General features: G+C 46.1%; 3 protein-coding genes and 1 non-coding gene across 5 annotated transcripts; 2 read left to right on the forward strand and 2 right to left on the reverse strand.

The window, feature by feature from the left end:
* Positions 1 to 313: 313 nt before the first annotated feature.
* TRNAT-AGU (transfer RNA threonine (anticodon AGU)) lies at positions 314 to 387 on the reverse strand. The gene has a single exon. It is a non-coding gene; the product is annotated as a tRNA-Thr (tRNA).
* A 5,775-nt stretch (positions 388 to 6,162) lies between these two features.
* LOC103997917 (auxin-responsive protein SAUR76-like) lies at positions 6,163 to 6,825 on the forward strand. The gene has a single exon (XM_009419262.3). The coding sequence runs from the start codon at positions 6,217 to 6,219 to the stop codon at positions 6,607 to 6,609; it is 393 nt and encodes a 130-aa protein (XP_009417537.2). The 5' UTR covers positions 6,163 to 6,216; the 3' UTR covers positions 6,610 to 6,825.
* A 2,908-nt stretch (positions 6,826 to 9,733) lies between these two features.
* LOC135594261 (dormancy-associated protein homolog 4-like) lies at positions 9,734 to 10,757 on the forward strand. 2 transcript variants are annotated; one of them, XM_065084660.1, is made up of 3 exons: positions 9,734 to 10,066; positions 10,177 to 10,279; positions 10,370 to 10,757. In XM_065084660.1, exons 1-3 carry the CDS (start codon positions 9,823 to 9,825, stop codon positions 10,575 to 10,577), a joined length of 555 nt encoding a protein of 184 aa, XP_064940732.1. In that variant the 5' UTR covers positions 9,734 to 9,822; the 3' UTR covers positions 10,578 to 10,757. The 2 variants fall into 2 exon arrangements, with proteins under 2 accessions (XP_064940732.1, XP_064940733.1); XM_065084661.1 differs by having other exon boundaries at positions 9,738 to 10,066; positions 10,443 to 10,757.
* A 2,767-nt stretch (positions 10,758 to 13,524) lies between these two features.
* LOC135594526 (uncharacterized) lies at positions 13,525 to 14,145 on the reverse strand. The gene has a single exon (XM_065084895.1). It carries the CDS (start codon positions 14,143 to 14,145, stop codon positions 13,525 to 13,527), a length of 621 nt encoding a protein of 206 aa, XP_064940967.1.
* Positions 14,146 to 14,460: the final 315 nt, after the last annotated feature.

The raw sequence follows: 14,460 nt of genomic DNA on the forward strand, positions 1-14,460 counted from the left end.
CAGTTCATATTCATCTTAAAACGTTTTTCTTTGGAAAAATTTCATTTGTGAAGTAGCCTTAGGTAATTTACGGAAACCATATAAATCTTCCATGCCAAAACGTGGGATTCGTTTCCATGGGTGGAGTATCATCGCTAGGGAATGAGTTGGGTGAGTCGGTCAAGCTTCCAACTCGGACCAAATTCACCTCTCGACTCAAACCGAGTCGCTGCAATAGTTCCACAACACGTGGAGCTTCTTCCGTTCATCATCAACGCTTATAACCCTGATTGATATTAATATTCCTCAAAAAACACATATTACCAAAGACAATTGCTTTCATTGAGATTCGAACTCAAGACCTCCCGCTTACTAAACGGGTGCTCTAACCAACTGAGCTATGAAAGCTGAACGATTGGTTTTCTGAATAATATTATATAAATAAAATATATCCTTTACCAGTTTCCCAACAATTCTGCTGCGTGGTGCCAAAAGCAGTGATGATCCCAACGAGAGTACGGTTCCAGGACCAAAATCTCTGTTCGCGTTGAATTGCTTAGTTTGATCTGTTCACTGGAAGTAGTTCGTGTTCTCTGTGTTCATAGGATGTCTGGAGGTATCACATGCACCTCCTCAACTTCCTTCGCCCTTTCTACTCATCTGCATGCAGAGAACTCTTAACAGTTGTGGTTTAATCTCTCTAATGCACCACCAATGATGAATGCACCCATTGATGTGTTTAGAAAAACTACTGTTCGATCCTGATCTTTATCGACATAAAAGAAAAACAAATTGTACAGAATGCTGCTGTCGAATGACATCCATTTTTAAGCAGCTTCAATGATTCCACCATCTCGGACGAACACATTGGCAATTTCCTTGAGGAGCTTCTGCTAAATGCATCCTTTTAGATTAGAGGAAGTTGTATCATGTCAGGAACATGAAGCATACGAATTCCTCCACTTTAATTTGGCCTTATTTCGTATCGTCTGTCAACAGAAAACAAATACGAATTATGCATTCCAAGCTTTCTATCTGCAGAACTAAATAAGCATTTGATATCCTTCTGTGACTGGCCATGGCTAATAGCAGACAAGAGTGACATCTGTTTGATTCAGACAAACTCATGCAGATAACTCTGTTTTTCGATTAGACTAATGTGTTCGACTGTTCCAAAAGAAATAGTGCGTTGGCAGTTGTCTGATTCAGCTAAAAGGTAGAGGAAATTAAGCAGTGCTCATTTCTTTTGTTTGCTCAGTGTTGAGATCCAAGATTTGAGTTCTGCAGTAAAATTGCATTAAAAGAACACATAATTGTTGACTACATTTGAGCTAAAATTTCGTTGTCTTCGAAGAAATATGATGGTCAACATCATTTCCAGTTGTTGTCTCATTTCTAGCCTCATGAGCAGAGGGAGAATTATTAGGACTGGTTGTCATTGTAGCATACATATGTCCCCTCGGCTACAAGATTCGTCTACGTCCACCTCCGTCGTCCACCGTATTGTAACGGATAAACTTCTAAACAAGATGTTGGATGTAATGCTTATGTCTGTCCGTTGTCTTTTGGCATGTTCATGTCTTGTACAGCAGGTAGAGGGGCGGCCGAAGGCTAAATAGTCCCATGTTAGTTGGGTTGGTGGCCTCTTTAGGCTTGTAAATAAAGATTGTGTCATGTGGGCACGTGCGAGAGCTTTTCGGTCTGTAATGGACCATTTTACCCTTTGTTGTGCAACTATTCAGAGCTTGTAAAGTCTGTTTGTAATTTGCATTGTCTATGAAGTGTTTTTCGGACATGTTTGCTTGTGGATCCCGATTGAGGCGTTCTCTTTAACCCGTTCTCTCTTTTGTTGGTCCTAAGGGACAATGGGAGACTTCGGGGAGGCTGACCTTTGTGAACGGACGCGCGAGGGTGCCGCACGCCTTAGGCAAAACCAGCTAAGGTCGTGACATTATGGTATCAGAGCGGGACAAGCACTCATAGAAACACTTGACATGCAAACGTGGGGGACCTAGCGGGGCAGCGTTGAGGGCAGTCAGCAACGTGCAACCGTTTGAGGGAAAACGGGCATGGAGATGTAGGGAAAAGAGTCGCTCAGAGGAGCGGGCATCTAACATTGGCATTCAGGGGAATGACCAACCCTTCGCGCAAGAGGCACCATGAGAACAGGTAAGCTTGGAAGAATTCGGAGCGCACAAAGGTTGGGATGGCTGAGTTTGAGCTACGGCTCAACGTTGACAACTATACTTGATGGTGCTCTAGGCAAGCGAGGCGCTTGGCAAGAATGAGACCATCCAAGGTGGAATTAGTTGCTCAACGACCAAAAGAGTTATGCAAAGCTCACAGAGGTGAGGGGAATTGCTAACTCGAAGAATTTGGTACTCATGCATGGGCTTGTATGCGGACGATGGAATGTTCGTGGCCATCCCAAGGTGACCGAGACTCGGCGCTATGGAGCATTGAAACTTTCTCTTCGGCATGCGAAGGATACGTCCGGAGGAGGCTGAAGTGTGCAACGAGTTCAGCATGTTGCTAGACCTTGAGGGGTGCAGCGGTGGTTGTATTGACGTGGAGGCGCAATCTAGCAAGTGTGTCTGCAGGAGGCAGAACAATGCACAGTTTGTTCAAGCAGATCGGAGTAGTCCAAGGGGATGGTGGTCTCCGAAACGAAGAGAAATATTGCTCCAACGAGATAGTTATCCAGGAGGGATAAGTCTCGGCACTCCAGAGGGAGAATCATGTGAGACGGACTTCACATGTTGAGGAGGAGTACCTCACGAACAACAACTCCACGAAGCTCAATGGACCGAGCAAGCAGCGAGGAGTTGCCGCATGATCTCGCTCGAGAGAATGCATTGGTGGATGCATTGCGAGATCAAGTGGGGGAGCGACCTGAAGCAACTTAAATGAAGGCACACTTAGAGTCGATATGGAGATCGGACTCAAGGGAGGGTTGACCCGTGGAATGGTGGGCGCGAGGGCCACCATCGACTCAATGCAAAAACGAGGAGCGGAGCAACTTGGGTGTAACTTGGCGAAGTACCCAAGCCGCCTGAAGGGAGCCAGTAGAGAAGTTGGAACATGGAGCAGAAGCATAGTGCTTTCCTTAGACAGAGGTCAAAGACATGAGCTCTTGCAGAGGCAAGGGTAGGATCATGTTGTTCCATGGGTCCTTCATTCTGACGGAGCGGACTCATCTTGCATGGTGCCAAAGACGAAGGGAGCTTCTGGGCACATGCACCTTATCTCGGAGGAGCATTTGATGGAGGAACTAAGGCGACTCAATTTGCGGAGGCGAAGTTGGGTTCAGAAGGCCTTAGCACGGGGCAAGAGGACGCAGAGGCGGGTACTCTTGAAGAATATGCCACAGTGTTGCCATTCAAGTTGCCATGAAGGAAGCAGTGCGCAGCGGAGATTGTGCTGGTAGGGGCAGAGGCCCAGGATCCAGACAATGGTGCACAAGTTATAGTGAAGTCGGAGGACTTCGGGAGCTACTAGGCGACAGACTGTCCTAGAGCGGTGCTTCATCTATGTGTGACCCAGGAGTGGGTGGATGAAGGTCGATTGCCAGAGGAGCGAACAAAATCGAAGGTGGAAGGGACCCTGCGATGTATTGGCAGAGGCCACACATGGAGGGTTCACAATTCGAGTTTATTCCACAAGGATCAGAATGCAATGGAGATGCCACTAGGAGGCGACATGGTGCAGCAGATCGTGGTGGAACAGTTCGTGGCAATGCGACACACACGACATAGTCCCGTGAGGGATGAGATCATATGGAGGTATGATCGGGAGCTACTGGGAGCTCCGCTTTGGTGAACAACACGACGACAGGAAGGGCTATGGATTCAAGGAGTGAAGGCCATGGTACCGCAGAGGCGGGTCTTCCGGGCGTGCACCGAATTTTGCATCGGATGAAAACCTTGGTCATCAGCATATGGGGGCTGGGTTCCACCAAGGGAAAAGTTCGAATGCAAGTACCAGTGACTTCCATGGGAGGGACTTGATCATACAGAGGTATGATCGAAGCAGCTGGAGAGTTGGACTGCTCCAGAGCTCATATTCGCTTAAGGGAGCCCGACAAGTCAGAGGACAAGGTCGAGTAAGCGAACGTTGCTACCAAGGAAGCTAAGGAGAACAGAATCGGTGCAAACTCTACAACGTGATGGCAGAGGCCATGGATGAGAGTTGCAGTCTGTCTTTCCATCGACCAAACGGACTGCTTGGAGAACACAGTGGTGTTGAAGCAGGGGGTCGAAAGGGGCGAGGAAGCGACGACGAGTCCAGAGGGACTTAGCTACCCAAAATCAAGCATCAGTTAGAATGGAGGTGGACTCAGAGGAGTGCCACGGAGACATCTCTACTGATTGTGAAGGAAAGGGATATAGAGGCGAGGCGACGGATACTAGGGCCATGGGCATGACAGCGCCATGGTACCGCAGAGGCGGGACTTCCGTGCAAGTCATTAATCCCTTGCTCTCACGGAGGGAGAGCGCTTGGTCGTGAAAGGGGCCGAGAAGGTGGAGCATGCAGAGGCAATCTCCAAGTACCGAGACAAGGCTGAAGGGCAGAGGCCAAGAAACTTCGTAAGACCGGTGTCAACAAGTTTCTCATCAAGATAGCCGTAAGTGAAGGACTTCGGGTCATGCAAGAGTGCACGACCAAGGAACGAAGCAGGCAGTACGCGGTGCTGTACCTTTGCTACTCAGTGGAGTAGGCGGCAGGGTTGATGGAGAAGACGGTACAATCCCAGAGGCGACCTCATCTATCAGAGAATTACTCCAAGTTGGGGTGAAAACTTCATGCATTCCAAAAGTTCAATGGCATTGAGAAGGTGAATCATAGTAACTAACTCAACGCAAGGAGTGCAAACACTTCAAGTGCTTCAGAAGTGTGAGCAAAGAGCAGGCGAAGGCCAGTAACCAGCTCGATGCATGAAGTACAACCTCGAGGAGGCGGGCGAAGTCAAGTAACTTTTGTCTTCTCAACTCTTAAGAGAATGGGCGAAACCGAGTACCCCAATTCTCTTATCTATCCAGCAGAGGAGCGCTGCACAAGTTCAAAGACCCTTCGAAGATAATGGAAGACAATAGTTGTCAAATCCTCACCAACGGTGATCAGTGCTACTGAGAGTAGATTGTCCGCCTCATTTCCCAACGAAATGCCAATCGAAAGCGGAAGTGATGCGAACCTACTTGGATGTGACAACTAACTGAAAGAAGAGTCAATGAGCAGATTTTGTGGAGGAAGGACCCAAAACTTCAGAAGTTTGCGAGGCGATGCTCGTTAAAGCTCCAACAAGCATCCACCCAGTTCAAGCAGCATGTGGAAATTTTGAGAGACTGGCGCACTAAGGATGGTCTTTTCCTTCATTTGGTGGATCCGCAGGAATCAACGAGGATCAATACAACTCAGCCAACCCCACACCAGAGTCAGAGTCATTGGCGAGTTGAAGCAGCATGGCGGATCAAAGGTTCGACTACTCAGAAACAACAGCGGAGAGCAGCTGGGAGCCAGGAGGCGCATTGCAGCTGGAGCGGAAGATTGAAGACTCAGCAAAGGCGAAGAGTTGCAGTGTTCCCAAAGGCTTCGACGAGGACGTCGAAGGGATAAGTGGGGGAGAATGTAACGGACAAACTTCTAAACAAGATGTTGGATGTAATGCTTATGTCTGTCCGTTGTCTTTTGGCATGTTCATGCCTTGTACAGCAGGTAGAGGGGCGGCCGAAGGCTAAATAGTCCCATGTTAGTTGGGTTGGTGGCCTCTTTAGGCTTGTAAATAAAGATTGTGTCATGTGGACACGTGCGAGAGCTTTTCGGTCTGTAATGGACCATTTTACCCTTTGTTGTGCAACTATTTAGAGCTTGTAAAGTCTGTTTGTAATTTGCATTGTCTATGAAGTGTTTTTCGGACATGTTTGCTTGTGGATCCCGATTGAGGCGTTCTCTTTAACCCGTTCTCTCTTTTGTTGGTCCTAAGGGACAATGGGAGGCTTCGGGGAGACTAACCTTTGCGGACGTACGCGTGAGGGTGCCGCACGCCTTAGGCAAAATCAGCTAAGGTCGTGACAGTATGACCAAACCTTCCCTGTCCACTTGCGCTGTCCTCTCCTCCTTCCTTCCTTCCTACCGCTTTAAGTTGTCATAACCCACCACCTTACACACATTAAACAACCACCAACTTCTCTCATTCTCGAGTTGGGCGTGGAGCCACCGCCAGTCACCAGAGAAGTCCGAATGGCCAAGAGCGGGAAGCTGAACAAGCTCAAGTGCATGATAAAGCGTTGGCATTCTTCGAACAAGATCACGCGCTCGGCCGGAGGCAGAGGCGGCAGCAGCGACTCGTCCTCCCGGTCAGCGACGTCGTTCCAAGGCGACGAGGTCCAGCCCGGGCTCCACACAGTCTACGTCGGCAAGTCCCGCCGGCGGTACCTCATCCGCTCTGACCTGGCCGGCCACCCGCTCTTCCGGGTCCTGGTGGAGAGGTCGGGTGGGTCCGCCGCGGACGACTCCGGGACGGTGGTGGACTGCGAGGTGGTGCTCTTCGAACACTTGTTGTGGATGCTGGAGAACGCCGACCCGCAGCCCGAGTCGCTAGACGAGATGGTAGACTTCTATTCCTGCTGTTGATGGCGAAGCAGATGTGGCTCTTCTTACTGAATAGCATGCTTAAACCATTCGTTTTCTCTATTCTGTTCTAGATTCTCAGATGTGGATGCTCTTAGTTTTAAGGATGTCCTACAAAATAATCATGTATATTGTTATGCAAAAGAATTCAAGGCTGATCGGTTCTAGTTTCTGGCCCTATCAGTCTCTGGAATAGTAGCTTTCGATTCTTTTTCTGTATGTCTGCGTATTGTCTGATATGAGATTCGAGTGTGACACGATGAAGGAGAGTATACTGCTGTTCATGTCGCGTTCCTGCTACTGCACTGCACTAACTCATGGTGTTCCATCAAACTTGCTTAATGTACAGATAAGTGCAGCATTCGTTGCAGTATCATCGACGCATGACCTTCTTATCCACAGGGCATGAGACTGCGAAAGCCGTCATCTTCGTTAGCAGAAAAGAAGATTCAAACACCAGTCGTGAATCACCTCTCGGGAGCTGGCACCGCGCTGATTACGGAGGTGGGCTCGACCGAGAAGAAAAGAAGAATCCAAGGATCATGAACACTTCCTACATACGTTGTTGATTTGCTTAGGAGAAATTTGACAGGAGAGATTAACAGAACCATGACAACCCTGAATGGTCAAACACTGCCTGCCTGCCTGCCTGTCCATGTGCCATGGGCGGAGAAGCCGGACTTCTACTGCCTTCCGGTTGTCATGCCCTTTGTCGTCTAAACAATACCATGCATCGACTCTGGATGAGATGTGGACTTCTGTCCTACTCCTTCAGAGCACTGTTAGCTTGAGATTGCTTCTCGGATACGTGTGACTTCTCCTCCGGTTACAGAGGCTCTAGTCATGAGATGGCAGTGCAGATCCATCGTGATGCATGCGTGGCAGAAGGAGCACATGGAATGTTTCATGATACTTTAATGGACAAAGACACCTCGATGGGCCTTATCTGATCATCTTGGTTGTTCCACAGAGGATAAATACGGAAACCACTTGTGCCAACATTGATGCCACGTGAGCCACACACGTGAATCGATTCCACAGATCGAGATTGATTCATGATAGGCTTAGTTGTCGGCTACTGCTTTTAGTTTGCACTCCCACGCGTGGTTGGTTCTTCTGCATGGCTTCATGTTCCAGCGTGCATGGCCGACCATTTTGAAAGCTCAGTCGGTGGAATGATGCCGGGACGACGCTCTTCATCTTCAGCAAAAGCTTTATAGGGTTACAGAAGCAGTGTAGCTGTAACTACAGTTGGCTTGTTCTTGCAGACGTGAGCTGATAGATACAGGAGCTGAAGCAGTGGTGAAGGAACAGCACTTGTTCTGGTGCTTGCTATATATTACTAACGTCACCTCTCTCTCTCTCTCTCTCGTGTTTGTTTTACAGCGAGAAACATAGTGTGCTTGTGTGTGTTTATATTAACAGGTATTTATATTGCATATTCTTCCCTTTGATTTCCCATTAGTATATTGTTCAATGTGATAATAGTAGGGCAGAAGTTGGATAAATGGAGTGAGTCAAAAAAAGAATTGTCATGCCACAGATAGGATGACTGACTTTAAATGAAGTAATTGGTTCATGCCCTCTATTAGCTGACTGAGAGGAGAAACTTGCTGTTATTCCCTCCCTATTTGGATGTTAGTTTCCAGCAAATAGATCAGAGAAGATGAAGGCTGAATTAGATCTTTGGAATCATCCATCGAGGAAAAGTGGTTCCTAAAATGTTTTAGGGTTAATGGCGTAAGAATTGCAAAGTTATTAGACTCATGTGGTGTAATTTAAGAAGGTTTTCATGTGGTATTGGTGCATATGAGCCTAAATTTCATGGGCCAAAAGGGTAGAGTTCATGTTGTTGCTTGTCCTTCTCCAATGGTTAAAAGAGTCTCCCCACAGTATTGTCTTGTAATCCTTTGTCTCTTTCAGCTCATCTACACAAAAATAATCTCAACCACACAGGCCACTCTATCAGCCTACCCAACTTATGATGTCTCCACCCACAAAATGATAACTCTCTCTCTCTCTCTCTCTCTCTCTCTCTATATATATATATATATATATATATATATATATATATATATATATATAGAACACATTTTCATGCATCAGACAGCATTTATTATTTTTCACAATGCATTGCTATGACTCCAAATTTTAAGATATTTAATTAAATTAATAAATTTAAGATATAAATGCATGTTTCGACTGTGATATAAATAAGAATACTTTTGAGTATCTGACTAAGAATTAGTTTGCGTCTGCAGAAGGGGAAAAGGTTGTGATGACATCAGCACAGGGAAGGGAGGGGACAGCTTTCCCGCGACGGGGCAAGGTGACGTGACACGACACGCTGTGAGGTTGCCAGGCGATTCTGGAAGGCCGGAGACGGCCCCCCCGGGTCACGGTGGTGTCGCGGCTCAGACGCGGTACGCCCCCGCTGATGATGCGGACCCCACATATGACGTCATTATTCATTTTTTCGTTTTCTTTCACCTCGTCGTCCGTCCGGAATGGGACCCACCGTGACCCGGTCCCCTCGCCGGAGGAGTCCCACCAGCCGTTGGATGATTGCCCGCCCGTATGCCGTACATTATTGACGGTACACCACATACCCCCGGGGGGGGGGGTGTACCCTTTCTCCATCTTGTGGGCCCCACGTCACTGATCGGTGGGCCCGAGCCCAATCGAAATCTCCCAGCAAGAATCATTCCGACACGTCATGATCTGCATGAGGTGGCCATCATCTCGGAAGCCGCCTCCTTTTCATCACTTATTTCCAAACATCCACCTCAAAATTTCAACTTTAAATTAAAATTTTAGGTATAAAATCATAAAATCAAGTAGCATATTTCTTGAATACTAAAGTCAACAAAACTTATTCAATCCATATCAGTAATCGATGGATAAGCACGGATGTAAATATAAATAAATAAATAAATAAATATATATATATATATATATTCAAATCAATATGAATATTTAATTAGTCAAGAAATTAAAACCTTCTATCTTTTCTATTAACATTTATTACCGCCTAAAAAAATAAAAAAATAAAAAGGACGGGAAAATATGAGCTTATCCGAAACAAATACAACCCCATCCGCTGCTATAACTACCGAACCCCCCGAGTCTCCTCTCCTCCTCTGGAAACATAGTAATACTAACAGCAACAGAAAGGCGTCTCCTTGGAGCCCTCTCTATCTTCCATCCAAGGATCAAATGGGTCTTCTCGACCAACTGTGGGACGACACCGTCGCCGGGCCTCCGCCCGTCGGCAAGCTCCGCAAGTACAACTCCTTTTCCCCTTCATCCTCCGCTGCTGCTTCTTCCGCCGCCGCCGCCGCTGGCGGCGTTGCTCAGGTCACCCGCAGCATCACCATCCTGCGCACCGCGTCCTCCTCCGCCGCCACCTCTCCCCGCTCTCCCTCCTCGCCGGCCAGCGCCCCGGACTCCCCCCTCGCGCGTAAGTTGCTCCTCCTTTTCCCGCCCCTCCTTTTTCTCTTCTAGAGGTTTCGCGAGCGGAGCTGACAAGAACGAGTTTTTTTCCCCTTGTTTGAACTACTTCTTTGGCAGCGCCGGGGCCGTGGGGAGACTGGAAGCGGTTGCGGAGAAAACCGGTGCCGGTGGCTGAGGGAGCGGGGATGGCCGAGCCGAGAACCCCCACCGTCTATGACTGGTTCGTCCCAAATCTTGGTGCCAGGAAACCCTAACTCATATTTTTTGGTGATAAAAAGGCTCTGCTTTTAGTGATTTCATTCATATTTAGGGCCACTGGAACGCAAAAGACTGTCTTTTTACGCTTGCGCAATTGTAATTACCGGAAGAAACATGGTTTGCAGGGTGGTGATAAGTTCTCTAGACAGATGAAAGTGAGATGGGGGAGAAAGCTTGCTAGGAAAGCTAAGAGAAGAAGAAGACAGTCGCAGACAAGGAGTTGCCGTCACCTTTGTTTGTATCTTGATCTGTGCATATGATGCAGGTTTTTGTAGCTATAAGAAAGCTGTGCAAGGAGTCAGGAAAAAGTTTGTAGGAGACTTTTGAGCCATGGAGGGCACAGCATGGACCTATGCAATCATTTCCCCCACTTGGCTTTGTCCCCTCCTTATGTTTGTAATCTTTGTGCTTGTGAATTAAGCGGTGGGTCTTCTGTTCAATGGAATGCTTGCTATCTAAATTTTGTTGCACCAAAACTTGAGATTATGCTTTGCTTGTGGACTTGAACATCTTAAGAAAGTTGACAAGGAAAACATTAGTTGAAATGCACCAAAAACAGGCAAGAAACATGGTGTGAAGGGATTACATGTTCATCCTTGTGTGCTATTTGATTAAAGGAAGAGTTGACTGAGATCTCTAGATAAACACTCGTATGGATACATACTGGTTCACTCCAGATCTGGCTTGTCTTCAAGATCACAAACAACAGCTTTTGTGGAACTAATGATTGCTGAAACATGGTCTGGTCTACTTAGTGTTGTTGTTTTGTATTTGTGATTAGTCTACCTTTTGGATTATTTGTCTGTCTGTCTGCAGAGTCGACAGAATCTTTCCTTCTTTTTGTTAGACTCAGTTGAGCCTGTGAATCCACTGGCACAAATGCACATAGCTGACATTGGAACTCCAGGTTAAAGCTTAGTGACACTTGCAAACAGCAAGCTTGCTGTGTAGCTGAAATTGTGGTTGTGTGATAGTTTTGTGTGGATAATAGATATATTATTATTACAAAATTACTTTTCATTCTTTTACTGATTTAAATAAAAAAGTGCAACATCTTAAAACACACAGATTCCCCAAATTATATCCCAAAACATTTCAGAAAAGGGAAGAAAAAATAATGCTTCCCAGTTTCAAATAACAAGACATAATAATCTGATCACACTTAGTCCTTTAGTTTGGTGAATTAACTTTGTTAATGATAGAGGAAATCAGCCTTATAAAATGTCACCAAAGAGTCTTTTCTCAGACACTGCTAATGGCTTATGCTGTCTGGGTCAGTATTATCAGATCCATCCCACTGGATCTATCATCAAGAAGTTATCACATAATATGTGCTAATCCATTTTCAATATTACACAAGTACAAAACCTCATGTAACACATGGTGATTAATTATATTATATGATGGAGCTACAAGTAGATATTAGTGAGCTAAATATTGAATCTACACTTGGATGGTTCCAAATCTCTGCATTAATTCCTTAATCAAGAAGACTCTGCACAAATAATTGTTGACATGTCAATTATCATGCTCCCCTTATATTTAATGGCAAAGGTACTGAAGCAGTAACAATTCTTTAATTGATAACTGCCCCATAGATAATTCTTAGCTCTAAGTTTGATAAAACTATATTTTCCCTGAGTAGAGTAGGTTATTGTGGTACCTTTCTCTTGCTTAATTATGAAAACTATATTATATATTGCAGGGATGTGATCCTCTAGATTGCAGTAAGCAGGGATTTGGCACCAAATAAACCAAGCATTCATGTATGCTAATGAAGAGGAGGACCACCACAAAGTCATTTGGACTAAGCACTTGGGCACAATTTGCACTAGGATTGAGATTTATAAATACTGAAGATGAAAAATGGGATTGAACACCTTATGGAAACACCTAAATTATACATTATCCTAAGGCATTTATCTAGATAAAAAGTATCTTAAACTAGTTCAATGTATTAGTCTTGGGAGATTGAACAAAAATTACTTGGTGTCTTTAGTGTTTGAGAATTGAAATATGTTATTAGGATGTTCTATATCAACTTGCACTGATCTATAAGAAGAGCATCCTACATTTCATCATTTCTTCTCTTTGTTTTATTGCTTTATAGGCTATTAGATTCTAACCAGAAAACAAAAAAAAAAAGTGTAAATGATGCACTTATTCACTGTCTTCCTCCCTCTTCTCACAGGATGACAGTGGCCAGAAAGAGTGAGGAACACTGGTTTGTTTTGGTGAGCATTAAAAATGGCCTAATAATTGCTGCAGTCACCAAACACAAGGTTAGGTTGGTGCTAATGTGTCATTATACCTTTCTGGTGTAAAAAAAAACCCAATTATAAAGATAATTAATTTGAATGTACAAGCAATTTAACATATATGTTGCTACACCTAAAATACTACTCTAGCAATGAGGTACCAGATCCACTCAATAAAATTTGAGAGTTTAAAATATTATCCAATATTTTATAATAATTAGATGGCCTAATTGATAAAAACTTTAACAGTTTATCATAAGATCTCCAATTTAAATCTTACCTTTGCCAATAATACTTGCTGTTTTTCTTCAACTTACTTTTCAATTAGATAATATTATTTATTTTTAAACATATGATTTCTTAATTATGTATTAAATCATCCCTATATCTCCTATATTTTACAAGGATATGTTAAAGAAAAACCCTTCTAAATAGGTAAATTGGCCTGTTGACACTTTCATAAGTCAAAAGAATTCTATGCCAAGCATAACTTTTCTATGCTAAACTCCAATCTTAGCCACATTAGCTTCATGAGAGGGACTGTACTGCAAAGATATATGATTACCCTACAACTTCTCAATACTTTTGACCATATCTAAACCATAGGATGATCTCATAGATGAAATCCTCATAAATCCAACTTGGCATAATACAAGTATTTTAAGTCTTTTTGGCTATCAAAAGCTTATTATATATATCAACCAACTACACTTTGTTTTGACTAATTCATTCAGGCATATGTTTTTTCCTTGGATTTTTAGCTGAATGAGCAAGTGAACCACCAAAGAACCGTGAGTGTGACACACTGCTCTCAAAAGTCTTAAATGACCTCGAATGCAAGAATTGAATGAGAAGGTCGCCAATCTCGTTTTCTGATCAATGAGAGGGCAAAATTGTACTTTTACTGATGGCAGAGACATTTACACATCTCACAAAGTTGTATTCCCCACTAAATTGGATTTTGCGGCGGCCGTCGCCTCGCCGTCAAGCCGCCGTCTGCCCCATCCCACAACCTCACCACGCTTCCGTTAAGCGCCGTCATATCCTGGTAACGATACCATCCCAAGTCCCACCGCCGCCGCACCGTCAGCCCCTCCCACCGCCACCCTTGATTCCATGGCGCCGCTACACCGCACTCGACGCCGCGAGCGCCGCCATCCTCCCCCTCGTGGCATTCGTCCTCCTCCACCGCGCCGCAGCCGTTGCAGGAGGCGCCGTGGTAGTAGGCCGTGAACCGGGCCTTGGTCGCGCTGGCTTCCTCCACGCGGCATCCGGTAGGCCGCGCGATCGGCCTGTAGTCCTCGCGATTGGTCGGCTCCGCCTGCGGCTTGGCCGGCTCCGCGGGGACGGCGGGACCGGGGATGGCAGGCTGCGGGGGGGAAGAGGAGCGGGGAGCCGAGTGGGAGAGGGGGGAGGCGTCAGACTTGGTTCCGACGATTCTGATGCCCCATAGGCCGAGCGCCGCGGCGAGGACGGCGGCCCACGCCCACACCGAGCCTGCGGCGGCGCCGGGGAGGGAGTAGAGGCGGAACGCCACCGCCTCGAGTGGCGGCACATCGAGCACGTCCATTTCGGGACAAAACGAAGGATGGGTGTGTATTATGGGAAGAGTTCTTTTCTCGACTCGCCCTCCGAGCTGCAGCGAGAAGCACACAGGGGCGAGGGGTATATAGAGGAGAGACACCAGATCAGGGCCGTTGGATAGGAACCGATGTGATGCGGAGATGCTGGGAGTACATGCCGAGGAAGATGCCTCGCCGATGCTGGGAATCGGAATCGTGGACGACGGAGGTCGCGCGATCCGGTGGATCTCCAAGTGGGTCCCACAGGACTTAGGGTTGCGTGGGACGACGGTGTGCAGGTAGCGCCGTCGTTTGGTGCGGGT

The sequence above is a fragment of the Musa acuminata genome, chromosome BXJ1-9 (assembly GCF_036884655.1).
Source record: "Musa acuminata AAA Group cultivar baxijiao chromosome BXJ1-9, Cavendish_Baxijiao_AAA, whole genome shotgun sequence".
NCBI lineage: Eukaryota > Viridiplantae > Streptophyta > Magnoliopsida > Zingiberales > Musaceae > Musa > Musa acuminata.